The 27,410-nt window shown below is 38.4% G+C and overlaps 1 protein-coding gene and 1 long non-coding RNA gene across 2 annotated transcripts; both read right to left on the bottom strand.

Annotated features, from left to right (window-relative positions):
* Window positions 1–1,017: 1,017 nt before the first annotated feature.
* LOC131938185 (uncharacterized) lies at window positions 1,018–20,077 on the bottom strand. The gene is made up of 3 exons (XR_009386282.1): window positions 20,011–20,077; window positions 2,860–2,991; window positions 1,018–1,146 (listed from the first exon to the last, which is right to left on the bottom strand). It is a non-coding gene; the product is annotated as an uncharacterized LOC131938185 (long non-coding RNA).
* An 880-nt stretch (window positions 20,078–20,957) lies between these two features.
* LOC131938173 (uncharacterized) lies at window positions 20,958–21,523 on the bottom strand. Its single transcript, XM_059296086.1, has 2 exons — window positions 21,441–21,523; window positions 20,958–21,237 (listed from the first exon to the last, which is right to left on the bottom strand). Exons 1-2 carry the CDS (start codon window positions 21,521–21,523, stop codon window positions 20,958–20,960), a joined length of 363 nt encoding a protein of 120 aa, XP_059152069.1.
* Between the last annotated feature and the right edge of the window lie 5,887 nt (window positions 21,524–27,410).

Genomic DNA, 27,410 nt, shown 5'->3' with positions numbered 1-27,410 from the left:
TGTGTGTAAATTTATTATATTTTTAAATTTACTAAAATAGCTTGATTAAAATGTTTAAATTTCACAGGATTCAATACATTATTAATAAATTTGTTCTTCTTTAAATTTCCAAATAAAATATCATTACATTACTATCGTCAAACAAATTTTACTTATATTAAAACAACAAACTACTTTGTTATTAATCTTCAAAATGCAATAACATGGATTAAAAGGAATAATAATATTTACAATTTATTCAATATAGATAGCTTTATTATACATATTATTATTCTATAAAATTTTAATCAGAAATTGGTTGATTAAAATCATAATGATAAGCTATAACTATATGCCATTTAATATAATAAGTATTTACTATATAATGCTCCTTGAAAATAAATAATCAAACAGTTTTTATTTAGATTAAAATAACTATTAAAGTTATTTAATTGTACAAATGTTTTGAAATTACTTTTTAAAGGATTCTCTTTGGAATTTCATATATTGTTTTATAATTTATATGTTATATATTTTACAGGTCAAGTTTAAAATTTAAAAAATGTAAAATGTAAAAACATAATATTGGGTGGCTGAAACACACATTTTAATTTTATTTTCAAATTTATGTAACTACAACCTTAGTTTGTTTTTAAATAAAACTATATAAGCTCTAGTGTTTACTGTAAAATTGCCATTCAAAATCTAACAGAAAAATTATTTCTTTAACATGTCATTGACATTAATATTTAAATATGAACGTTTTTACATATATACATGTTTATATCTATATATTTAAGTGTAGGTGCAAAATATTATGCTTTTTCGGGTTGAAAAAGAAAATTATTATTATATGTTTTAAAATATATCTTTTTAGCATTTGGAAACATATATTTCCAAAAGCCAATTTTATCATTGTAGACAAAGTTGTCAAATAAACAAAAAATACTTGTGAAAAATGTAATACTTATTCACAACAAAATAATTACAAATATTTAGGTCTGAAGATACCAAATTTTTGTTTTTTGAAGTATTTAGAATATTTTATTTGAGCCTGATTACAATATTTGTAGATCTTGTATATATCAATTGCCTTAAATTAGTTAACTAAACTTCTGAAAAATCATGGTTTTTTTAAACTTTCCTTTTCTGATACATCCTTAGCCCCTAAGGAAATAAAAAAAAAGGCAATTTTAACAACGTTTCAAAACAAAAGTATGTTTCTTCTGTTTCTTGATTGGTGTTTATTTTATTAAAAGAATGGGACTTACAAATAAAATTTATTTTGCCAATATGCATATAATGTTGGTATATTTCTAGGATTGAACTAATTTTCTATTCTATTTTAATATCTAGCTCCTATGCTATTTTTAAACACATAACTATCATCAGCACACCAAAAAAACAATCCAAAACAAATTTTTGCTGCTGTGACTTTTGAGAAAGCATCCTCTATATTGTCATCTTATTCCAATTTTAGAAATAAAAGGCTTTTTACAATTACCCCCACCCCCAGAATAAATATGCTGTTTTCTTATACTGAACAACATCATAATTGTATATATATATGAATGTATATAAAAGCATATATATACGAATGTGTATATATATATATATATTTATATAGGCCTATACATATATATATATATATATATATATATATATATATATATATATATATATATATATATATATATATATATATATATATATATATATATGTATGTATATATATACCACCTCACCTTAGTTTCCTTACTCCTAAAATTAGAGCCAATAAAGCGATACAGATACATAGGCCTATAATGATGTATAACAGCATTAGGTTGTTCTGATCTTTCACAAAATTACGACTATATAATGTTGGTATTACATCACTGTCATTTGCTGTCCATGAATTATTAGTCTGTATCAACCCAAACCAGATAAATTATATTCTTAATCTTTCACATATCTGACGTAGAAGCTATACGCAGTGGCGTAGCGAGGTCGGGTGTCACCTGGTGCGGCGCTTAATGGTGTCACCCCCCCCCCCCCGCCCCCAAAGCCGTTGCAATCCTTCCCGGGGACAAACTTTCAAGTATCCGATTCGCACCCCCCCCCCTCAAGTTTTCGATTTCCACCCCCCACCCCCTCAAAATTTCGATTTGCACCCCCCCCCCTTTCAAGTTTTTCTCTATATATTTTGCTATTTTTTGCCTTGGTGTCAACCCCCTAAATGGTGTCACCCGGTGCAGTCCGCACCCCCCGCCCCCCCCCTCGCTACGCCCCTGGCTATACGCTTCCTTCAGCTTACACTTGATTAGTTTTTTTAGCAAATAATTATTTTCAAATCTTTACTTTAAACTGTAGAAATTATTTCAAGAAATGACAGAAAGGTCTTTTTACATTTCAAAAATTTAAAAGTTTATTATAACAAGCTTTTATATATGAACAAAAAACAAATGAATTAAACGACTTGCTTTAAATAGAGAATAATGCACCACAACTTAAAAAATTCAAAGAAAACGTTTGATGGTTTTCTATACCGTAACTAAATTTTTTTTAAATGAATAGAATGGCTTTTCTAAAAATATAGCGCTTCACATTAACGTGAACAATGTGTGTTTAAGCATAGAAAATTAGTACTTTATTATAAAAAATCAACGAAAAACAAAAAGTTAAACTTTTTCATCTAAAAATAGTCAAATTTTTATTATACATTGCATTGTCATCGTGTCTTTGGCAGACGTATCCAATTTGGAAGAAATCGAACTGTCAGTCAGAAGTTTTTGAAAATTCTATTTAAAGTTTTGACCCAAGGCGAAGTAAAACTACAAAAAAACAGCAGGGAGAATTGAGTAAATAAAAAATAATTGATGCAAAAACTTGTGAACTCACTATCCAGGCAGTAGTCACCGGCTCTGTTTGGTGCACACGACTTACAAACTCCAGTAAACTGACAGTCCTGATAAAAGCACGTCATCATACACATCTGGTCACACTGAGCCCCGTACCTTCTGTTTCGACATTCTGAAATAGATGTTGTTGTTTTGTTTTTAAATCCTATTCGTAAAATAAATGATTAGAATGTGCATTAAATAATTTAAGAAAATATCTTTGTCATCACCATAGTTTTGAGTTGAGCCCACAATGGTAGAAACTAACAGAGGTAATAATAATAATACAGTATCCAGACTAACGGTCTACGAGTAAAGCTCAAAAATGGTCATTACAGCATACATTGGGTTATAATACGAACTGCGTTAGAAACACTTTTGTGAGGCTCGTTTGTCTCTAAAATATTCTCTTGCCACAACCAAAGGACCTTGACGGGTTTGGGGTGTGTAGATTATGTTATAAACACGCTAGCAATGCAATGCAATGCAATGCAATGATATACAATGCAATGCAATGCAATGCAATGCAATGCAATGCAATGCTAGGCTAGGCTAGGCTAGGCTAGGCTAGGCTAGGCTAGGCTAGGCTAGGCTAGGCTAGGCTAGGCTAGGCTAGGCTAGGCTAGGTTAGGTTAGGTTACCTTACGTTACGTTACGTTACGGTACGGTACGGTACGGTACGGTACGTTACTTTAGGTTACGTTACGTTAGGTTAGGTTAGGTTAGGTAAGTCTAATAAGGTTGTTTCAAATTATACAGTTAAACACTAATTGTAAATGACGTCTGTGAAGTTGGAAAAAAACCAGCATTAATATAAGCATTAAAATGTATACACTAGATAAGCGTCTAGCTCTCATCTATAGTAATTTTTTTGCTTGTGTTGAATTGGTCTTAAGAATTTTGAAAAACCACCACTTGACTTAGTATATGGTAATCTTCACCGTTCATGTGGGCAGATTGTTAAATAAGATAAACAGGATGTGAAATGTTTGTTTTTGTGTGTGTTTTGTTTTGTTATGAAAGATGTAATAATTACATCTACATCTTCATCTTCATCTTCATCTTCATCTACATCTACATCTACATCTACATCTACATCTACATCTACATCTACATCTACATCTACATCTACATCTACATCTACATCTACATCTACATCTACATCTACATCTACATCTACATCTACATCTACATCTACATCTACATCTACATCTACATCTACATCTACATCTACATCTACATCTACATCTACATCTACATCTACATCTACATCTACATCTACATCTACATCTACATCTACATCTACATCTACATCTACATCTACATCTACATCTACATCTACATCTACATCTACATCTACATCTACATCTACATCTACATCTACATCTACATCTACATCTACATCTACATCTACATCTACATCTACATCTACATCTACATCTACATCTACATCTACATCTACATCTACATCTACATCTACATCTACATCTACATCTGCATCTGCATCTGCATCTGCATCTGCATCTGCATCTGCATCTGCATCTGCATCTGCATCTACATCTACATCTGCATCTGCATCTGCATCTGCATCTGCATCTGTATATATATATATATATATATATATATATATATATATATATATATATATATATATATATATATATATACTAGGCATACTGCCTAGCTTCGCTTAGGTTTTCAAAAAAATTGAGGAATTGAATGATTAATTAATAGGTAATTGGCTGCTAAATTTATACAGTGGAGTAATTCAATGCAAAACAAATATTGATGGAATATTCGCAAACTTATTACTCGCACGGTAATTAAAACTGCAAGGGATTTCTTAATAGTATCAATCAAATATTATAATAAATTACTTTCGCAATTAATTTTTACAATTTCAATACAATGCAAAAATTAATTTATAACAAAATATTTATTTAAATCAATGCTATACTTTATGATTTTTGTTTTTTTCTTGAAAAGAGTATACAAAATATTTAAAAATTATTACATTAAAAAGTTACCTCCCCTGTTCATAGACCAAATGACCAAATCTCGTATAATGAGAATTTCATTCGCGGTCATTTTTAGCCCTCTTAGAGGGCTTTATGTCTGACCAACAGTTTTTCCATACGCCGTAGTCATCTATAGAGGTGTTTACAAAAAATTTGCCAGATGTAAAGTGGGTAAGTGCTCTAAAATCCGTTTTGAAATCACCCTCTGTTTTTCCCATAAAATACAAAGATTATATAGGGAAATACGACTGGTCAGTTTTGACCCATTTAACGAATTTTCCCGGACATGGCGATTTTTTTGTGACACCCCGAGGCGTTCTCCTACCACCTCACAAAATTTCAAGGGGGGTCGTCGGAGGAATTGTTTTTTCGTAATAGAGCTCATATAAAGAGAATTTCACTCTCGGTCACCTTTTAGCCCTCGTCGAGGGCTTTGAGTGAAACCGACAGTTTTCCCTAAAGGTCAAGCCATTTACCTAAGAGCATGCAAAAAATTAGCCAGATGTTAAGAGGGTAAATGCCCTAAAATCCGTTTTGAAATCACCCTCTGTTTTTCCCATAAAATACAAAGATTATATAGGGAAATACGACTGGTCAGTTTTGACCTATTTAACGAATTTTCCCGGACATGGCGAGTTTTTTGTGACACCCTGAGGCGTTCTCCTACCACCTCACAAAATTTCAAGGGGGGTCGTCGGAGGAATTTGTTTTTCGTAATAGAGCTCATATAAAGAGAATTTCACTCGCGGTCACTTTTAGCCCTCGTCGAGGGCTTTGAGTGAAACCGACAGTTTTCCCTAAAGGTCAAGCCATTTACCTAAGAGCATGCAAAAAATTAGCCAGATGTTAAGAGGGTAAGTGCCCTCAAATCCGTTTTGAAATCACCCTCTGTTTTTCCCATAAAATACAAAGATTATATAGGGAAATACGACTGGTCAGTTTTGACCCATTTAACGAATTTTCCCGAACATGGTGAGTTTTTTGTGACACCCCGAGGCGTTCTCCTACCAACTCACAAAATTTCAAGGGTGGTCGTATTAGGAACATTTTTTTTCGTAATAGAGCTCATATAAAGAGAATTTCACTCGCGGTCACTTTTTAGCCCTCGTCGAGGTCTTTGAGTGTAACCGACAGTTTTTCCTGAAGGTCAAGCCATTTACCTAAGAGCATGCAGAATATTAGCCAGATGTAAAGACGGTAAGTGCCCTCAAATCCGTTTTGAAATCACCATCTGTTTTTCCCATAAAATACAAAGATTATATAGGGAAATAAGACTGGTCAGTTTTGACCCATTTAACGAATTTTCCCGAACATGGCGAGTTTTTCGTGACACCCCGAGGCGTTCTCCTACCACCTCCTAAAATTTCAAGGGGGGTCGTCGGAGGAAATTTTTTTTCGCAATAGAGCTCATATAAAGAGAATTTCACTCGCGGTCACTTTTTAGCCCTCGTCGAGGGCTTTGAGTGAAACCGACAGTTTTCCCTGAAGGTCAAGCCATTTACATAAGAGCATGCAGAAAATTAGCTAGATGTAGAGAGGGTAAGGGCCCTCAAATCCGTTTTGAAATCACCCTCTGTTTTTCCCATAAAATACAAAGATTATATAGGGAAATAAGACTGGTCAGTTTTGACCCATTTAACGAATTTTCCCGGACATGGCGAGTTTTTTGTGACACCCCGAGGCGTTCTCCTACCACCTCACAAAATTTCAAGGGGGGTCGTCGGAGGAATTTTTTTTTCGTAATGGAGCTCATATAAAGAGAATTTCACTCGCGGTCACCTTTTAGCCCTCGTCGAGGGCTTTGAGTGAAACCGACAATTTTCCCTAAAGGTCAAGCCATTTACCTAAGAGCATGCAAAAAATTAGCCAGATGTTAAGAGGGTAAATGCCCTCAAATCCGTTTTGAAATCACCCTCTGTTTTTCCCATAAAATATAAAGATTATATAGGGAAATACGACTGGTCAGTTTTGACCCATTTAACGAATTTTCCCGAACATGGCGAGTTTTTTGTGACACCCCGAGGCGTTCTCCTACCAACTCACAAAATTTCAAGGGGGGTCGTCGGAGGAAATTTTTTTTCGTAATAGAGCTCATATAAAGAGAATTTCACTCGCGGTCACTTTTTAGCCCTCGTCGAGGGCTTTGAGTGAAACCGACAGATTTCCCTGAAGGTCAAGCCATTTACCTAAGAGCATGCAGAAAATTAGCCAGATGTAAAGACGGTAAGTGCCCTCAAATCCGTTTTGAAATCACCATCTGTTTTTCCCATAAAATACAAAGATTATATAGGGAAATAAGACTGGTCAGTTTTGACCCATTTAACGAATTTTCCCGAACATGGCGAGTTTTTCGTGACACCCCGAGGCGTTCTCCTACCACCTCACAAAATTTCAAGGGGGGTCGTCGGAGGAAATTTTTTTTCGCAATAGAGCTCATATAAAGAGAATTTCACTCGCGGTCACTTTTTAGCCCTCGTCGAGGGCTTTGAGTGAAACCGACAGTTTTCCCTCAAGGTCAAGCCATTTACCTAAGAGCATGCAGAAAATTAGCCAGATGTAAAGACGGTAAGTGCCCTCAAATCCGTTTTGAAATCACCATCTGTTTTTCCCATAAAATACAAAGATTATATAGGGAAATAAGACTGGTCAGTTTTGACCCATTTAACGAATTTTCCCGAACATGGCGATTTTTCGTGACACCCCGAGGCGTTCTCCTACCACCTCACAAAATTTCAAGGGGGGTCGTCGGAGGAAATTTTTTTTGTAATAAAGCTCATATAAAGAGAATTTCACTCGCGGTCACTTTTTAGCCCTCGTCGAGGGCTTTGAGTGAAAACGACAGTTTTCCCTAAAGGTCAAGCCATTTACCTAAGAGCATGCAAAACATTAGCCAGATGTAGAGAGGGTAAGGGCCCTCAAATCCGTTTTGAAATGACCCTCTGTTTTTTCCATAAAATACAAAGATTATATAGGGAAATACGACTGGTCAGTTTTGACCCATTTAACGAATTTTCCCGGACATGGCGAGTTTTTTGTGACACCCCGAGGCGTTCTCCTACCACCTCCTAAAATTTCAAGGGGGGTCGTCGGAGGAATTTTTTTTTTTCGTAATAGATCTCATATAAAGAGAATTTCACTCGCGGTCACTTTTTAGCCCTCGTCGAGGGCTTTGAGTGAAACCGACAGTTTTCCCTAAAGGTCAAGCCATTTACCTAAGAGCATGCAAAACATTAGCCAGATGTAGAGAGGGTAAGGGCCCTCAAATCCGTTTTGAAATCACCCTCTGTTTTTCCCATAAAATACAAAGATTATATAGGGAAATACGACTGGTCAGTTTTGACCCATTTAACGAATTTTCCCGGACATGGCGAGTTTTTTGTGACACCCCGAGGCGTTCTCCTACCACCTCCTAAAATTTCAAGGGGGGTCGTCGGAGGAATTTTTTTTTCGTAATATAGCCCATATAAGGCGCCGGTCAGTCGAGGACAGTTTTCACCCCCTCTCCGTAGACTTTTCGGCAAACCGTCACCGGCCTTCGTGTTCTATGGCCCCAAGGCACCACCGTGCCAAATTTGACGCGCCTGCGGCGCCGGGAAGTGCCCTATCGGGCACCTGACCACTTTGCTTTATATATATACTAGGCATACTGCCTAGCTTCGCTTAGGTTTTTAAATAACATTTGAGAATTTGAATACTTAATTATTTAGCGATGGATTTGGTGTTGAGTGCTTTAATTTAAACAGTAATGCTAACTTTAGAAAAAAAATGTTTTAGTTTGTCATTTAAATACCGTTCGCAGAGAGATATCGGAAAGTACGCAATGTATAAGTAAAATGGAATTAGAACTACACAGCTTCCATGAACAGTACATCTCATAGTTTTTATTACATTGCCTTTTGAAATTTATTTATTTATTTAATTGGGATACGTAACTAAATTAACAACTTAATTTTGTACTAAAACAAATGCTATACTTCGTCATTTTCTGTTTCTGTTTAAAATAGTATACAATTATTTGAAAAATAATAATTTAAAAAACGTTACCTCCCTTGAAAACTGAACGTATGACGTATGTCTTTGTTTTTTTTTTTACAAACAGTTGCTATGCTTATATAAGAAATTACGGTATATGAAAATATTTAACAACTATAATGGCTGTTTCCGACGGGAATAAAGTTTTTTTTGTTAGCCTCCAGGGTCGGTCTACGACGTCACATAATATTAAGGGGATCGTTCGTCAATTTATTTATATATATATATCTCATATAAGGAGAATTTCACTCAAGATCATCTTTTAGCCCTCGTCGAGGGCTTTGAGTCTGACCAACAGTTTTTCCATACGGCCTAGTCATCTATAGTAGTGTATGCAAAAAATTAGCCAGATATACTGAGCTTAAGTATCCTAAAGTCTGCGTTGAAATGACCCTCTGTTTTTCCCATAAAATACAAAGATTATATAGGGAAATACAACTGGTCAGTTTTGACCGCTTTACGAAGTTTTCCCAGATATGCCGAGTTTTTTGTGACACCCCAAGGTGTTCTCCTACCACCTCACAAAATTTCAAGGGGGGTCGTCGGAGGAATTTTTTTTTTCGTAATAGAGCTCATATAAAGAGAATTTCACTCGCGGTCACTTTTTAGCCCTCGTCGAGTGCTTTGAGTGTAACCGACAGTTTTCCCTAAAGGTCAAGCCATTTACCTATAAGCATGCCAAAACTGAGCCAGATGTAAAGAGGGTAAGTGCCATAAAATCCGTTTTGAAATGACCCTCTGTTTTCCCCATAAAATACAAAGATTATATAGGGAAATACGACTGGTCAGTTTTGACCCATTTTCCGATTTTTCCCGGACATGGCGAGTTTTTTGTGACACCCCAAGGCGTTCTCCTACCACCTCACAAAATATCAAGGGGGGTCGTCGGAGGAATTTTTTTTTCGTAATTGAGCTCATATAAAGAGAATTTCACTCGCGGTCACTTTTTAGCCCTCGTCGAGGGCTTTGAGTGTAACCGACAGTTTTCCCTAAAGGTCAAGCCATTGACCTAGGAGCATGCAAAAAATTAGCCAGATATACTGAGCTTAAGTATCCTAAAGTCTGCGTTGAAATGACCCTCTGTTTTTCCCATAAAATACAAAGATTATATAGGGAAATACAACTGGTCAGTTTTGACCCCTTTACGAAGTTTTCCCAGATATGCCGAGTTTTTTGTGACACCCCAAGGTGTTCTCCTACCACCTCACAAAATTTCAAGGGGGGTCGTCGGAGGAATTTTTTTTTCGTAATAGAGCTCATATAAAGAGAATTTCACTCGCGGTCACTTTTTAGCCCTCGTCGAGGGCTTTGAGTGTAACCGACAGTTTTCCCTAAAGGTCAAGCCATTTACCTATAAGCATGCCAAAACTGAGCCAGATGTAAAGAGGGTAATTGCCATAAAATAAGTTTTGGAATGACCCTCTGTTTTCCCCATAAAATACAAAGATTATATAGGGAAATACGACTGGTCAGTTTTGACCCATTTCCCGATTTTTCCCGGACATGGCGAGTTTTTTGTGACACCCCAAGGCGTTCTCCTACCACCTCACAAAATATCAAGGGGGGTCGTCGGAGGAAATTTTTTTTCTTAATAGAGCTCATATAAAGAGAATTTCACTCGCGGTCACTTTTTAGCCCTCGTCGAGGGCTTTGAGTGTAACCGACAGTTTTCCCTAAAGGTCAAGCCATTTACCTATAAGCATGCCAAAACTGAGCCAGATGTAAAGAGGGTAATTGCCATAAAATAACTTTTGAAATTACCCTCTGTTTTCCCCATAAAATACAAAGATTATATAGAGAAATACGACTGGTCAGTTTTGACCCATTTCCCGATTTTTCCCGGACATGGCGAGTTTTTTGTGACACCCCAAGGCGTTCTCCTACCACCTCACAAAATATCAAGGGGGGTCGTCGGAGGAATTTTTTTTTCGTAATAGAGCTCATATAAAGAGAATTTCACTCGCGGTCACTTTTTAGCCCTCGTCGAGGGCTTTGAGTGTAACCGACAGTTTTCCCTAAAGGTCAAGCCATTGACCTAGGAGCATGCAAAAAATTAGCCAGATATACTGAGCTTAAGTATCCTAAAGTCTGCGTTGAAATGACCCTCTGTTTTTCCCATAAAATACAAAGATTATATAGGGAAATACAACTGGTCAGTTTTGACCCCTTTACGAAGTTTTCCCAGATATGCCGAGTTTTTTGTGACACCCCCAGGTGTTCTGCTACCACCTCACAAAATTTCAAGGGGGGTCGTCGGAGGAATTTTTTTTTCGTAATAGAGCTCATATAAAGAGAATTTCACTCGCGGTCACTTTTTAGCCCTCGTCGAGGGCTTTGAGTGTAACCGACAGTTTTCCCTAAAGGTCAAGCCATTGACCTAGGAGCATGCAAAAAATTAGCCAGATATACTGAGTTTAAGTACCCTAAAGTCTGCGTTGAAATGACCCTCTGTTTTTCCCATAAAATACAAAGATTATATAGGGAAATACAACTGGTCAGTTTTGACCCCTTTACGAAGTTTTCCCAGATATGCCGAGTTTTGTGTGACACCCCAAGGTGTTCTCCTACCACCTCACAAAATTTCAAGGGGGGTCGTCGGAGGAATTTTTTTTTCGTAATAGAGCTCATATAAAGAGGATTTCACTCGCGGTCACTTTTTAGCCCTCGTCGAGGGCTTTGAGTGTAACCGACAGTTTTCCCTAAAGGTCAAGCCATTGACCTAGGAGCATGCAAAAAATTAGCCAGATATACTGAGCTTAAGTACCCTAAAGTCTGCGTTGAAATGACCCTCTGTTTTTCCCATAAAATACAAAGATTATATAGGGAAATACAACTGGTCAGTTTTGACCCCTTTACGAAGTTTTCCCAGATATGCCGAGTTTTTTGTGACACCCCAAGGTGTTCTCCTACCACCTCACAAAATTTCAAGGGGGGTCGTCGGAGGAATTTTTTTTTCGTAATAGAGCTCATATAAAGAGAATTTCACTCGCGGTCACTTTTTAGCCCTCGTCGAGGGCTTTGAGTGTAACCGACAGTTTTCCCTAAAGGTCAAGCCATTGACCTAGGAGCATGCAAAAAATTAGCCAGATATACTGAGCTTAAGTATCCTAAAGTCTGCGTTGAAATGACCCTCTGTTTTTCCCATAAAATACAAAGATTATATAGGGAAATACAACTGGTCAGTTTTGACCCCTTTACGAAGTTTTCCCAGATATGCCGAGTTTTTTGTGACACCCCGAGGCGTTCTCCTACCACCTCACAAAATTTCAAGGGGGGTCGTCGGAGGAATTTTTTTTTCGTAATATAGCCCATATAAGGCGCCGGTCAGTCGAGGTCAGTTTTGACCCCCGCTCCGTAGACTTTTTGCCGAACCGTCACCGGCCCTCGTGTTCTATCGCCATAAGGCACCTTCGTGCCAAATTTGACGCGCCTGCGGCGCCGGGAAGTGCCCTATCGGGCACCCGACCACTTTGCTTTATATATATAGACTAGGCATACTGCCTAGCTTAGCTTAGGTTTTTAAAAAACATTTGAGAATTTGAATACTTAATTATTTAGCGATGGATTGGGTGTGGAGTGCTTTAATAAGTTGAATTTAAACAGTAACTAGAATACCCGTCATCCGTTGGATAACTGTGGGTTTCGGGGGTCATCAATAAAAAAACATCACGTCTGTCACTCAGAGGCAGAGCGACCCTTCCCGGCGCCCGGGGACAAAGTTTTCGATTTGAACCCCCCCCCCCGCAAGATTTCGATTTGAACCCCCCCCCCCCCCCCCCACCTCAAACTTTTGATGTGCACCCCCCCCCCCACTCAAACTTTCGATTTGAACCGCCCTCAACCTTTCAATTTATTTTTCCAAACCATTTTGGCGCCCCAACATATGTCCCCCCTCACCCCCATCCACCTCCCCCCGCCTCCCCTTCCCCCCCCCCCCCGCCTCCCCTCCACTACCGTCCCCCCCCCTCCTCGCTACGCTACTGCAGTGTCACTTATCATCACAAAAAACAGACCCCACATTCAAAAATATGCTTTTTATCTTTTAAAAACACCGAAAACACCGATTTCGGACTATCCCTTCATATACTGACGTCACATGTGCCCTACTCAACTCTACTTCACCTGCCCAGTGTCCCGCCAAGTCTCAGACAACATGTATTTATCGTTTAAAAAACGATTCCAGCCGAGCATGTCTCTGACCACACTATCCTTTCATATGCTTAGGACAAAGAAACAGATGAACTCTACTTCACCTGCCCTGTATCTTGCCAAGTTCAGATAGGCAACTTTATCATTCACATCTAAAAAAAAAAAAAAATTGAAAAAAAAATTTCATCGACATATAGGTCTAGAACCCGTGCCACCTGCATGAGAGCCGACTATGCTACCAGCTTAGCTATTTACTCGTGACGTCACATGTGAATTTTTATACTATACTTTTGAGTCTCCGCGCATAGATCTAGATCTAAGTCTAGTAGTAGTAACTTTCCAATTAAATTTTATCTTAAACTATCCAAACAAAGATTTATATAAAATAATTAAGGCCTGAAATAGATTCTAGATGTAGAATTTACATTAAGTCTAGATCTAGAATTTACATTGAGTCTAGTGACCTACATCTAGGCTAGATCTAGATAGATCTAGATTCTAGATCTAGGCTAGCTTCAAAACTTTCCTTCGACAGCTGATCTTTAGATCTAGAGAAATTTATCGTAAAACTAAATGAAAAAGACAGTTGAAAATTGATATAAGTGTTGGAACGTAATAAATACAGCAAACGGACGTATTGTTTAAGTTATAGCCGGCAGAAAATTAGCTTTGTAACGCGTTAAACTTTTGAATGGGCCACAAAGTCTATGATGGAGTCCGCCATTTTTATTGTACCAAAAAAGTAAACACATCAAGGGACGTCACTATCCCCACAAAGTTTATTCAAAGTATTAACATTTTTAAAAAAATACGGTTAATTTGACAATGAATAAATCAATAAATTAATTAACGTCTTTAAATAAATTTGTGATTAACAGTCTGTCTTAAAACAAAAATTTTTCTCTACCTACATACTATTTTACAGCTTTCCACGATGAGTGCTACCATGAGCAATAGTCAATCAGGCAAACAAACAAACAAACAAAAAAATAAATATTCAAACATGTAAGCAAACTTGACTTTTAGTAGTATATAGATGCTAACTTTAGAAAAGACATGTTTTTGTTCGTCATTTACAGCCAGTTCTAGGAGAATTTTTGGAAAGTACGCAATGTATAACTAAAATGGAATTAGAACTACACAGGTTTCATGAACATTATATCTCATAGTTTATATTACATTGCTTTTTGAAATTAATTAATTAATTTAATTAGGATACTTAACTAAATTAACAACTTAATTTTGTACTAAAACAAATGCTATACTTCGTCATTTTCTGTTTCTGTTTAAAATAGTATACAATTATTTGAAAAATAATAATTTTAAAAACGTTACCTCCCTTGAAAACTGAACGTATGACGTATGTCATTGTTTACTTATATTGTTTGCTTATATAAGAAATTACGTTATATGAACATATTTAACGACTATAATGGCTGTTTCCGACGGGAATAAAGTTTTTTTGTTACCCTCCAGGGTCGGTCTACGACGGCACATAATATTAAGGGGATCGTTCGTCAATTTATTTATATATATATATATATCTCATATAATGAGAATTTCACTCAAGACCATCTTTTAGCCCTCGTCGAGGGCTTTGAGTCTGACCAACAGTTTTTCCATACGGCCTAGTCATCTATAGTAGTGTATGCAAAAACTTAGCATGATGTACAGACATTAAGTAACCTAAAAATTGTGTTAAAATTTCCCTGTTTTTCCCATAAAATACAAAGATTATATAGGGAAATACAACTGGTCAGTTTTGACCGCTTTACGAAGTTTTCCCAGATATGCCGTGTTTTTTATGACACCCCTAGGTGTTCTTCTACCACCTCACAAAATATCAAGGGGGGTCGTCGGAGAAAATTTTTTTTCGTTATAGAGCTCATATAAAGAGAATTTCACTCGCGGTCACTTTTTAGCCCTCGTCGAGGGCTTTGAGTGTAACCGACAGCTTTGCCTAAAGGTCAAGCCATTGACCTAGGATCATGCAAAAAATTAGCCAGATATACTGAGCTTAAGTACCCTAAAGTCTGCGTTGAAATGACCCTCTGTTTTTCCCATAAAATACAAAGAATATATAGGGAAATACAACTGGTCAGTTTTGACCGCTTTACGAAGTTTTCCCAGATATGCCGAGTTTTTTATGACACCCCTAGGTGTTCTTCTACCACCTCAAAAAATATCAAGGGGGGTCGTCGGAGGAAATGTTTTTTCGTAATAGAGCTCATATAAAGATAATTTCACTCGCGGTCACTTTTTAGCCCTCGTCGAGGTCTTTGAGTGTAACCGACAGTTTTCCCTAAAGGTCAAGCCATTGACCTAGAAGCATGCAAAACATTAGCCAGATATAATGAGCTTAAGTACCCTAAAGTCTGCGTTGAAATGACCCTCTGTTTTTCCCATAAAATACAAAGATTATAAAGGGAAATACAACTGGTCAGTTTTGACCGCTTTACGAAGTTTTCCCAGATATGCCGAGTTTTTTATGACACCCCTAGGTGTTCTTCTACCACCTCACAAAATATCAAGGGGGGTCGTCGGAGGAAATGTTTTTTTCGTAATAGAGCTCATATAAAGATAATTTCACTCGCGGTCACTTTTTAGCCCTCGTCGAGGGCTTTGAGTGTAACCGACAGTTTTCCCTAAAGGTCAAGCCATTGACCTAGGATCATGCAAAAAATTAGCCAGATATACTGAGCTTAAGTACCCTAAAGTCTGCGTTGAAAGGACCCTCTGTTTTTCCCATAAAATACAAAGATTATATAGGGAAATACAACTGGTCAGTTTTGACCGCTTTACGAAGTTTTCCCAGATATGCCGAGTTTTTTATGACACCCCTAGGTGTTCTTCTACCACCTCACAAAATATCAAGGGGGGTCGTCGGAGGAAATTTTTTTTCGTAATAGAGCCCATATAAAGAGAATTTCACTCGCGGTCACTTTTTAGCCCTCGTCGAGGGCTTTGAGTGTAACCGACAGTTTTCCCTAAAGGTCACGCCATTGACCTAGGAGCATGCAAAAAATTAGCCAGATATAATGAGCTTAAGTACCCTAAAGTCTGCGTTGAAATGACCCTCTGTTTTTCCCATAAAATACAAAGATTATATAGGGAAATACAACTGGTCAGTGTTGACCGCTTTACGAAGTTTTCCCAGATATGCCGAGTTTTTTGTGACACCCCTAGGTGTTCTTCTACCACCTCACAAAATATCAAGGGGGGTCGTCGGAGGAAATTTTTTTTCGTAATAGAGCTCATATTAAGAGAATTTCACTCGCGGTCTCTTTTTCGCCCTCGTCGAGGGCTTTGAGTGTAACCGACAGTTTTCCCAAAAGGTCAATCCATTGACCTAGGAGCATGCAAAAAATTAGCCAGATATACTGAGCTTAAGTACCCTAAAGTCTGCGTTGAAATGACCCTCTGTTTTTCCCATAAAATACAAAGATTATATAGGGAAATACAACTGGTCAGTTTTGACCGCTTTACGAAGTTTTCCCAGATATGCCGAGTTTTTTGTGACACCCCTAGGTGTTCTTCTACCACCTCACAAAATATCAAGGGGGGTCGTCGGAGGAAATTTTTTTTCGTAATATAGCCCATATAAGGCGCCGGTCAGTCGAGGTCAGCTTTGACCCCCTGTCCGTAGACTTTTCGGCCAACCGTCACCGGCCCTCGTGTTCTATCGCCCCAAGGCACCTTCGTGCCAAATTTGACGCGCCTGCGGCGCCGGGAAGTGCCCTATCGGGCACCCGACCACTTTGCTTTATATATCGATGGTCTCGGTCGCAAACCGTCTAACTCAAAAATATTCGATTTTCTTTTTTTTGCATAAATCAAAAGCCAATATGATTCCCCATAATGCCTGAAAATATTAGAGAAATCTGTAGAATGATTATTGAGATATAATCATTTGAACAAACCGCCTATTATTTCTAGCGCTAAAAATCTCGGCGCAAAACGAATATCGCTATATTTGTCAGTACACTTTTGATCGGGAACGCAGTCACACGCCGCAATCACACAATTTTACAGCACAGCAGTCACAGTACTTATAGGTAAGGATATTTGATTAATTATGTTCAACTATTCTATTACATTTTATCATTTTAAAGAATAATAAACAAATAGTATTTGTTTAATATAGCCTATTTCCCGATTGTCAATAACCAAACAATAACCAAACTGATTTGTTTACAATTTTTTAGGCTAACACAATGCTTTGAACTAGATCTTCATTCTAGAATCTAAATATCAATCAAAACATTATAATTCGAATTATATTTCCACAAGAATGTGCAATAAATTTAATAATTGTTAATTCACTACTAGCTTTAGATTGAGGGTTTAGATACGTGTTAAGAAATGTTTATATGGTAGGTTACAAAATTTTTGGCCTACATGTTCAACGGCATGGTTAGTTGTCTTTAGTAAATGCTTTTATGATTAATTTTTCAACAGACAAGCCTATCTCAACACACCAGCCTCTCACAACTGACCAGTCTTACCACATAACAGACCAGCCTCTTCCAACACACCAGCCTCTCCCAACAGACAAGCCTCTCCCAACAGACCAGCCTCTCTTAACAGATCAGCCTCTCTTAACAGATCAGCCTCTCTTAACAGACCAGCCTCTCTCAACAGACCAGCCTCTCTCAACAGACCAGATTCTCTCAACAGACCAGCCTCTCTCAACACACCAGTCTTACCACATAACAGACCAGCCTCTCTCAACAGACCAGCCTCTCTTAACAGACCAGTCTCTCTCAACAGATCAGATTCTCTCAACAGACCAGCCTCTCTCAACACACCAGTCTTACCACATAACAGACCAGCCTCTCTCAACAGACCAGCCTCTCTTAGCAGACCAGCCTCTCTCAACAGACCAGCCTCTCTCAACAGACCAGATTCTCTCAACAGACCAGCCTCTCTTAACAGACCAGCCTCTCTCAACAGACCAGCCTCTCTCAACAGACCAGCCTCTCTCAACACACCAGTCTTACCACATAACAGACCAGCCTCTCTCAACAGACCAGCCTCTATCAACATACCAGCCTCTCTCAACACACCAGTCTTACCACATAACAGACCAGCCTCTCTCAACAGACCAGCCTCTATCAACATACCAGCCTCTCTTAACAGACCAGCCTCTCTCGACAGGCCAGCCTCTCTCAACAGACCAGCCTCTCTCAACAGATCAGCCTCTCTCAACAGACCAGCCTCTCTTAACAGATCAGCCTCTCGACATACCAACTTCTCTCAACAGACCAGCCTCTCTTAACAGATCAGCCTCTCTCAACAGACCAGCTTCTCGACATACCAGTCTCTCTCAACAGATCAGCCTCTCTCAACAGACCAGCCTCTCTTAACAGATCAGCCTCTCTCAACAGACCAGCCTCTCGACATACCAGTCTCTCTCAACAGATTAGCCTCTATCAAAAGACCAGCCTCTCTCAACAGACCAGCCTCTCTCAACATACCAGCCTCTCTCAACAGACCAGCCTCTCTTAACAGATCAGCCTCTCAACATATCAGTCTCTCTCAACAGACCAGCCTCTCTCAACAGACCAGCCTCACTCAACAGACCAGCCTCTCTTAACATACCAGCCTCTCTCAACATATCAGTCTCTCTCAGTCTCTCTCAACAGACCAGCCTCTCTCAACAGACCAGCCTCTCTCAACAGACCAGCCTCTCAACATATCATTCTCTCTCAACAGACCAGTCTTACCATACAAGACACCAGCATCTGTCAACTGGCAAATCGTAAAGGCACCAGCAACTCTCAACAGACCAGTCGTAACATTAAGGCACCAGTAACTAACAAGAGACCAATCTCTTAGCAGACCAGTCGTAATATACAAAAGACCAATCTCTCTCAACTGACTCAACTGAGTTTCTTCCAGGCATCTCTTCGGGGGAGGGCAAAGCCCCCCCCCCCCCCCGGAAAAATTGTTACCGCCCCCCCTCCCCGAACGAAATGAAAGTTATATAATTTATATAGAAAATATATACTTTTAACAGTGTCCGCCCCTCGAAGGAAGTCTACCGACCCCCCGAAAATTTCAAGTTCCCCTCCCCCCCCCCGGAGATTAAAAGTCTGGAAGAAACACTGGACCCTATATTTATGATCCAAGTGCAGGCAATGTAAACATTTAAATAACTCACTTTTAGAAAACTACGTCACGCGTCTAAGAATATAGGATTGGTAACGCATGGATGAAACCCTTCTTAAACATTTCGTCGGATTTTCTTCTAATCCCGCAGCAACGCGCAGGGACGGATACGCTAGTATATATATATATATATATATATATATATATATATATATATATATATATATATATATATATATATATACCATAAAACACTATTACAAGAATACTTAGCGCACTCATCACTACTAAAATATACGTCTTTTTAAATTCCAGAAGATATTGAATTTTATTTCTATAGAATAATCGATAAATGAGTTACTTTTTATTTCTTTATAGTCTGATTTAATTTAACTATAAAAAAGTAAAAAAAAAGTTCACTTTTCAACCTGACGGACTATAGGGCAAGTGAAGTAGAGTTCACTTGTTTCTGTGACCTAGGTATATAAAGATAGTGTGGTCAGCATTTTCCCCAGCCGCCATTACTTTCCCTAACGGGACCATTAGAGTTGGGTGGACTCAGGGACGGTCAACTGACTTGAACCCGGATTCGAGCTCCAAACTTACACAGCACTTAATCTTTACATCACTTCATTTAATTTAGTACAAATGTAAAAACCGCTCTATGATTTAACTGCAATTTAAAAAAGAATTAGGACATAGTACTTTCGCTAAAAGATGACACATGTCACGTACACACAGCTGCAGTTTAAAGAGCATAAGAAATAAAAACTTCATAAAAGGGTTACACAAATTAATGATTTAAATTTTTAATATGAGTAATCTGTTATTGAATAACTCACGGATGTGTTTAAAACCAGTGCAGCAGATGTATATTTAGTAATTAAATGACATTATCTTTCGTTTAGGTTTACTTAGTTAACTGAATACTTTTCTGCTAAGCTCTTATCCACTCCAGTTCAGTTCAGTCCAGTCCAGTCCACTCCACTCCACTCCACTCCACTCCACACTCCTTTCCTCTCCTCTCCTCTCCTCTCCTCTCCTCTCCTCTTCTCTTCTCTCCTCTCCTCTCCTCTATTCTCCTCTCCTCTCCTCGCCTCTCCTCTCCTCTCCTCTCCTCTCCTCTACTCTACTCTACTCTACTCTACTCTACTCTACTCTACTCTACTCTACTCTACTCTACTCTACTCTACTCTACTCTACTCTACTCTACTCTACTCTACTCTACTCTACTCTACTCTACTCTACTCTACTCTACTCTACTCTACTCTACTCTACTCTACTCTACTCTACTCTACTCTACTCTACTCTACTCTACTCTACTCTACTCTACTCTACTCTACTCTACTCTACTCTACTCTACTCTACTCTACTCTACTCTACTCTACTCTACTCTACTCTACTCTACTCTACTCTACTCTACTCTACTCTACTCTACTCTACTCTACTCTACTCTACTCTACTCTACTCTACTCTACTCTACTCTACTCTACTCTACTCTACTCTACTCTACTCTACTCTACTCTACTCTACTCTACTCTACTCTACTCTACTCTACTCTACTCTACTCTACTCTACTCTACTCTACTCTACTCTACTCTACTCTACTCTACTCTACTCTACTCTACTCTACTCTACTCTACTCTACTCTACTCTACTCTACTCTACTCTACTCTACTCTACTCTACTCTACTCTACTCTACTCTACTCTACTCTACTCTACTCTACTCTACTCTACTCTACTCTACTCTACTCTACTCTACTCTACTCTGCTCTGCTCTACTCTGCTCTACTCTGCTCTGCTCTGCTCTGCTCTGCTCTGCTCTGCTCTGCTCTGCTCTGCTCTGCTCTGCTCTGCTCTGCTCTGCTCTGCTCTGCTCTGCTCTGCTCTACTCTGCTCTGCTCTGCTCTGCTCTGCTCTGCTCTGCTCTGCTCTGCTCTGCCCTGCTCTGCTCTGCCCTGCTCTGCCCTGCTCTGCCCTGCTCTGCTCTGCTCTGCCCTGCTCTGCTCTGCCCTGCTCTGCCCTGCTCTGCCCTGCTCTGCCCTGCTCTGCCCTACCCTGCCCTGCCCTGCTTTGCTTTGCTCTGCTCTGCTCTGCTCTGCTCTTCTCTGCTCTGCTCTGCTCTGTTCTGCTCTGCTCTGCTCTGCTCTACTCTACTCTACTCTACTCTACTCTACTCTACTCTACTCTACTTTACTCTATTCTATTCTATTCTATTCTTTCTATTCTATTCTATTCTACTTTGCTCTGCTTCTCACTATTCTACTTTACTCTACTCCACCACGCTCCACTCCGTCCCACTCCGCCCTAACTTCAATCCACTCTACTCTGTCTAACTTTTTTTTGTACTTCATTTATCTACAGGTTTTTTTTTTTATATTCTTAAACGGAAATCCTGCTACGTTTAATTCAAGTGGCAAACAAACGCTGTTCCACTAAGGGTAAGCTTTTATTCTATATATTGCAAAGCTAACAGGCTTCTTGAATATTCGTTAAGCAATTTGTTTTTTCAGCAAACGAATGTGTATATTTTAGATTTTCTCTTTACGTATGTCCAATATTGCTGCCTGGTATGTTGCTTTGTATTTTAGCACAAAAATCAATCAATAACTCTGAAAATTATATTACTTTTTGTTAAATTTAATCGATTATTTGTAGCTGAACTTAATTAATCTTTATTATATATATATATATATATATATATATATATATATATATATATATATGGTTCCATGACAAATGATCTCAGGACAAATGATCTCAGACAAAATATCTCAGACAAAATATCTCACGGACAAATGATCTCAGGACAAATGATCTCAGGACAAATGATCTCAAGGACAAATGATCTCACGGACAAAAGATACCAGGACAAAATATATCAGGACAAATGATGTCATGGACAAATGATCTCAGACAAAATATCTCAGACAAAATATCTCACAGGGAAATTTTAATAGTATATACGATGATTTTAGTTGATTTGAACTTTTTAAAAAAATTAACAGTTAATATCGGTTGTTTACTTTTTTACGCATAAAAATTGTAAATAAATTGAATTTGTGAAACCTAATAAGACATCAAAAGATTTATTAAACTTTGTCATAGCGTTTGATTCGAAAAAAATTATAACAAACTTACTCTTTAGACTGAAAGGTATAATAAATGATAAATAAAGTAATGGTTGTTATACAACATTAAGGTTCAAAACACGCGAAATATTTATCAAAAATATGAATGGGTCTTCAGGTTCGTAACGTTAAACTATTGTTTTTATTGCATCATCAGCACAAACATAACGTTTACGTTTCTTCGCTGGCACGTACATCAATATGATCACACCTCTCCAATACTATGTGATCATGTATTGTGTGAACTCTTGCTCGACATGTTCGCTGTTTGTTTAAATAAGCATTTGTCACCTGATCACTAAGGTGTGACCGACGCATAACTATTGACTGTTGATGCTAGTTGTATTGTCCATGGAAGGCGGATGTTTTTCCCTTAAGGCATGTCTCTGCTATCAAAGCAGGCGGCGACCTTGATACGAAGGTGTGTCTTTATTGTTATTTCATCCCCTTTGATCTAGTTTCGTCTACCTGACGTGGTACAATTGTCTCATGTTTGGCAAGCTCACCTACGCTGTCTATCGAAAAAAATCTTTAATCTTCGTATACTATATTACTAATACTAACTTTAAAATGTTTAGTGCAAAATAACAAATTTATACGCCAAACAATTATTATATAGGCCTATAAACAATATTAAAACATAATAAACAAAACCATATGACAATCAATAAAAATAAAATTCAGATCAACTAAAATCATCAACTACACTATTAAAATTTAGGTGTGAGATATTTTGTCTGAGATATTGTGTCTGAGATCAATTGTCTGTGGTATCATTTGTCCTGGTATATTTTGTCCTGGTATCTTTTGTCCGTGAGATCATTTGTCCGTGAGATCATTTGTCCTGGGATCATTTGTCCTGAGATCATTTGTCCGTGAGATATTTTGTCTGAGATATTTTGTCTGAGATCATTTGTCCTGAGATCATTTGTCCTGTCACCATATATATATATATATATATATGTATATATGTATATATAATATATATATATATATATATATATATATATATATATATATATATATATATATATATATATATATATATAGGTTTTCAAAATCATTCGAGAATTTAAATACTTAATTATTTAGTGATGGCTAAGGTGTGGAGTGCTTAATTTTGAATAGTAATGCTTATTTTAGAGAAAATGTTGTTGTTGTTGTTAGTTGTTTAAAGTCCGTTTTCAGAGAAAATAGTGGAAAGTTCGCAATGTATGGAATTAGAACTACAGAGGTTCCATGAATAGAATATATCATAATTTATATTACTTTGACTTTTAAAATTAATTTGTTTATTGAATTAGGGTTTATTGAATTAGGATACGTTCCTTAATTAACAAGTTAATTTTTTACTGAAGCAAATGCTATACTTCGTCATTTTCTTTTTATGTTTAAAATAGTATACAATTGTTTAAAAAATAATTATTTTTAAAAAGTTACCTCCCTTGAAATTGAACGAATGACGTCTTTCTTTGTTTACTTTTTCACAAACAATTGTTTATAAGAAAATACGTCATCTGGTCAAATCTAACGACCCTAATGGGATTTTTCAACGGGAATAATGTTTCTTTATTATCCTTTACGAAGTTTTCCCGGATATGGTGAGTTTTTGTGTTCTCCTACCACCTCACAAAATATCAAGGGGGTTCGTTTGGCAAATATTTTTTTTCCTTATACAGCTCATATAAGAAGATTTTCACTCGCTGACATCTTTTAGCCCTCGTCGAGGGCTTTGAGTGAAACCGACATTTTTCCCGAAAGGTCAAGTCATTTACCTAGGAGCGTGCAAAAACATTTAGCCAGATATACTGAGTTTAAGTACCCTAAAGTCTGCGTTGAAATGACACTGTTTTTCCCATAAAATACAAATATTATATAGGGAAATACAACTGGTCAGTTTTGACCCCTATACGAAGTTTTCCCGGACATGGCAAGTTTTTTGTGACACCCCTAGGGGGGGGGGGGGGTTCTTCGGCAAGAAATTTTTTCCTTATATACCTCATATATGGAGATTTTTACTCGCAGTCATCTTTTAGCCCTCGTCGAGGGCTTTGAGTCAAACAGTCAGTTTTCCCTAAAGGCCAAGCCATTTACCTAGGAGCATGCAAAAAAATTGCCAGATATACTGAGTTTAAGTACCCTGAAATCCGCGTTGAAATGACCCTCTGTTTTTACCATAACATACAAAGATTATATAGGGATATACGACTGGTCAGTTTTGACCCATTTCCAGATTTTTTTCTGACACCCCTCGGCGATTTCCTACCACATCACAAAATATCAAGGGGGATCGTTCGGCAAAAGGTTTTTTCGTAATATAGCCCATATAAGGCGCCGGTCAGTCGAGGTCAGTTTTGACTCCCTCTCCACGGACATTTCGGTAAACCGTCAGCGGTTCTCGTCTTCTATCGCCCCAAAACGTCATCGTGCCAAATTTGACGCGCCTGCATTACTACACCTCTCATCACATCGCCATAAAACTTTGGGAAGTTGTTGAGAATATACTTGGGGAGGTTTCTGTGGAAATTTTTTTTCAAATTCGCAGGGGTGGCGCCCCGGGAGGGCGCGATTTGTTTTTCTCTATATACGGTATATAAAAATAAAAGTCGATTTTGGTTTGACACCATTCATCTGATCGCTATCAAGCTTTGGTGAGTTCATTAGAACACTTTAGGAAGGGTTCTGTAAATAAAACATTTTTAATTTCACAAGGGCGGCTCCACGGGAGGGTGTGATTTTTCTCTATATACTGTAAATAAAAATAATAAAAGTGAATTGCCGTGACAACGTTCACATGACCGCCATGAAACTTTGGGAAGATGTTGAGAATATTCCTGGGGAGGTTTCTGTGCTAAAAACATTTTCAAATTCGCAGGGACGGCGCCCCGGCAGGGCTCGATTTGTTTTTTTCTCTATACACGGTTTATAAAAACAAAAGTCTATTTCGGTTTCACACCGTTCATCCGTGTACCATGAAACGTAGGGCTTTGCAAAAATAAAAAAATGTAATATTGCAAGGGCGGCGCCCCGAGGGGAGCGATTTTTTTCTCTATACACGGTATATAAAAATTTTCACACCGCTCATCCGTGTACCATGAAGCTTTGGGGAGATGATTAGATCACTCAATGGTAAGGTTCTGAAAAAAAATTAATATTGCAAGGGCGGCGCCCCCGGTGGGAGCGATTTTTTTCTCTATACACGGTATATAAAAAAACTCGGATGCGATTCATCCGAGTGCCATGAAACTTTAAGGAGTAGATGAGAATACTCCAGAGAATATTTCTGCGAAAAAGAAAACTAAAGTTTCTTATGGGCGGCGCCATGTAGGGTACAATTTTCGTCAATACACGGTTTGGCGCCCAAAGTTTTAGAGCGACTAAGTTGGCCCTTAGCATCCGTTAATCGAGCGTCCTGCATAGCGAGTAAGGGGTACTACTATATTCAGCGGTAAAACTACAACAGGCTTCTAAAAATAACTTTGTAACGCGAGGAAATCCTGTACAGTTTCGTCACCTTACGAAAGATGAAAAAATAACTTTTTGAATATGAGGAGCCTACTGTAGAGTTTCGTCACTTTGCGAATGATGCAATAAGCATCTATTATTAGACGATCCAGTCAGAAATTGAGATCGAGTATCTAATAACAGACCATTAGTAACGATAGCTTCCGAAGAGCCTGGTACGTCGGACTCCCAAGTCCCCTACATAATAGCGTGGGGGAGGTGAGGTGCAAGACTGCCGGGAACCAAGAAGGGTTTGGTCTCGACCCTAACCAGATACCTTGACTTTAAGCTGCGGCCTTCACGTGGCTTCGGAAGAGTGCCACTAGTCGGACCAAGCTCATGACCCCCATAGTGGGTGCGGAATGGCTAGTGGTAGCCAACAGCAGCTAGAGTAGAACTGCTGTATGTGCTAAGTTCAAAGAATGGCCGAACGCCCCCCCCCCCCCACGATCAAGCCGGGTACCAGGCGGTAGGACGACGTCCTCACGTCCCGCGTCTGGTGGGCGGGGAAGGAAAGCCCGGTGAGAGCCCACGGAAGTAGCGACGGATGTGTGGGAAACTTGGTCATATGGTAGGGTTTGCCACACTGAGGCCTGCCTGGCTAATGGAAGTGAACCTTCTGAGCCGGTTTCCGTATAGAAAGAAAAGAAAAGAAAGAAAGTAACGCTAGCATATTGCATCAGTCACACTGATGTTTAAAACACGTCAAGTAATTTTTTACGTGTTAAAGAAAAAAAAATCCTGTTCATTTATGTCAATTTAGCGAATGACGAAATCTGCATCATTGTTTACAGGATGCTATTTGGCACGCTGGGTTATCCTATGAGCAGGATGGCGCCTGTTAGTTTTAAGGAGCCAGGGGCCGTACCCTGCGCCTAAGTGTGTTCTACCTCATCATTTCGGTGAGTGTTTAATGTACACTCAAGGTTTTCATGCGGTAGTATAGGTAAACCCGTGTCCTGATATTTATGATCCAAGCGCAGGCATTGTTTACATTTAAATAACTCATTTTTAGAAAAGACGGTCACGCTTCTAAGAACAGTATGATTGGTATCGCGTTGGTGAAATCCTCTGTCAAACTTTCTTCTATCCCCGCGGCAACGCGCGAGGGGCGGGTACGCTAGTTAACAATATTAACAACCCTACTCTATTACAATAAGAGTGATGTTTACGTATATGATTCCAAAATCAATAGCGATGACGGAACGACACACTACCACAAGCCATATATATATACTAGCTGCATCCCGTGCTCCGCCACGGTAAATCCTTTTCAAATGTACCAACTTGGGAACAGAACAAAACTAAAAACAACACAAACGAATGCAAAAAAAACACAAACGAAAAAACAAACACAACACTCATAACATAAACACAATTTAATTAAATCATAAAGTCATATTGCTCACAGTCTAGCCCTTAGCGCCAAATCGCGCCCTTTCCGAGCGCCGGCGGACGCGTCTGACACAGTGAATGACTATAAAACAAAGGCGTAGCGACCCTTTCCGGCGCCCGGGGACAAAATGTCAATTTGACCTCCCCTCAAACTTACGATTTGCACCCCTTCACCTCAAAATTTCAATTTCCACCCCCCCCCCCCCGCCCT

This window comes from Physella acuta, unplaced genomic scaffold (genome assembly GCF_028476545.2).
Source record: "Physella acuta isolate Inbredline_101_S28 unplaced genomic scaffold, ASM2847654v3 ptg000236l, whole genome shotgun sequence".
NCBI classification, from domain to species: domain Eukaryota; kingdom Metazoa; phylum Mollusca; class Gastropoda; family Physidae; genus Physella; species Physella acuta.
The sequence above is the reverse complement of the archived record's forward strand: the minus strand, read 5'-3'. Positions and strand labels throughout refer to the sequence as shown.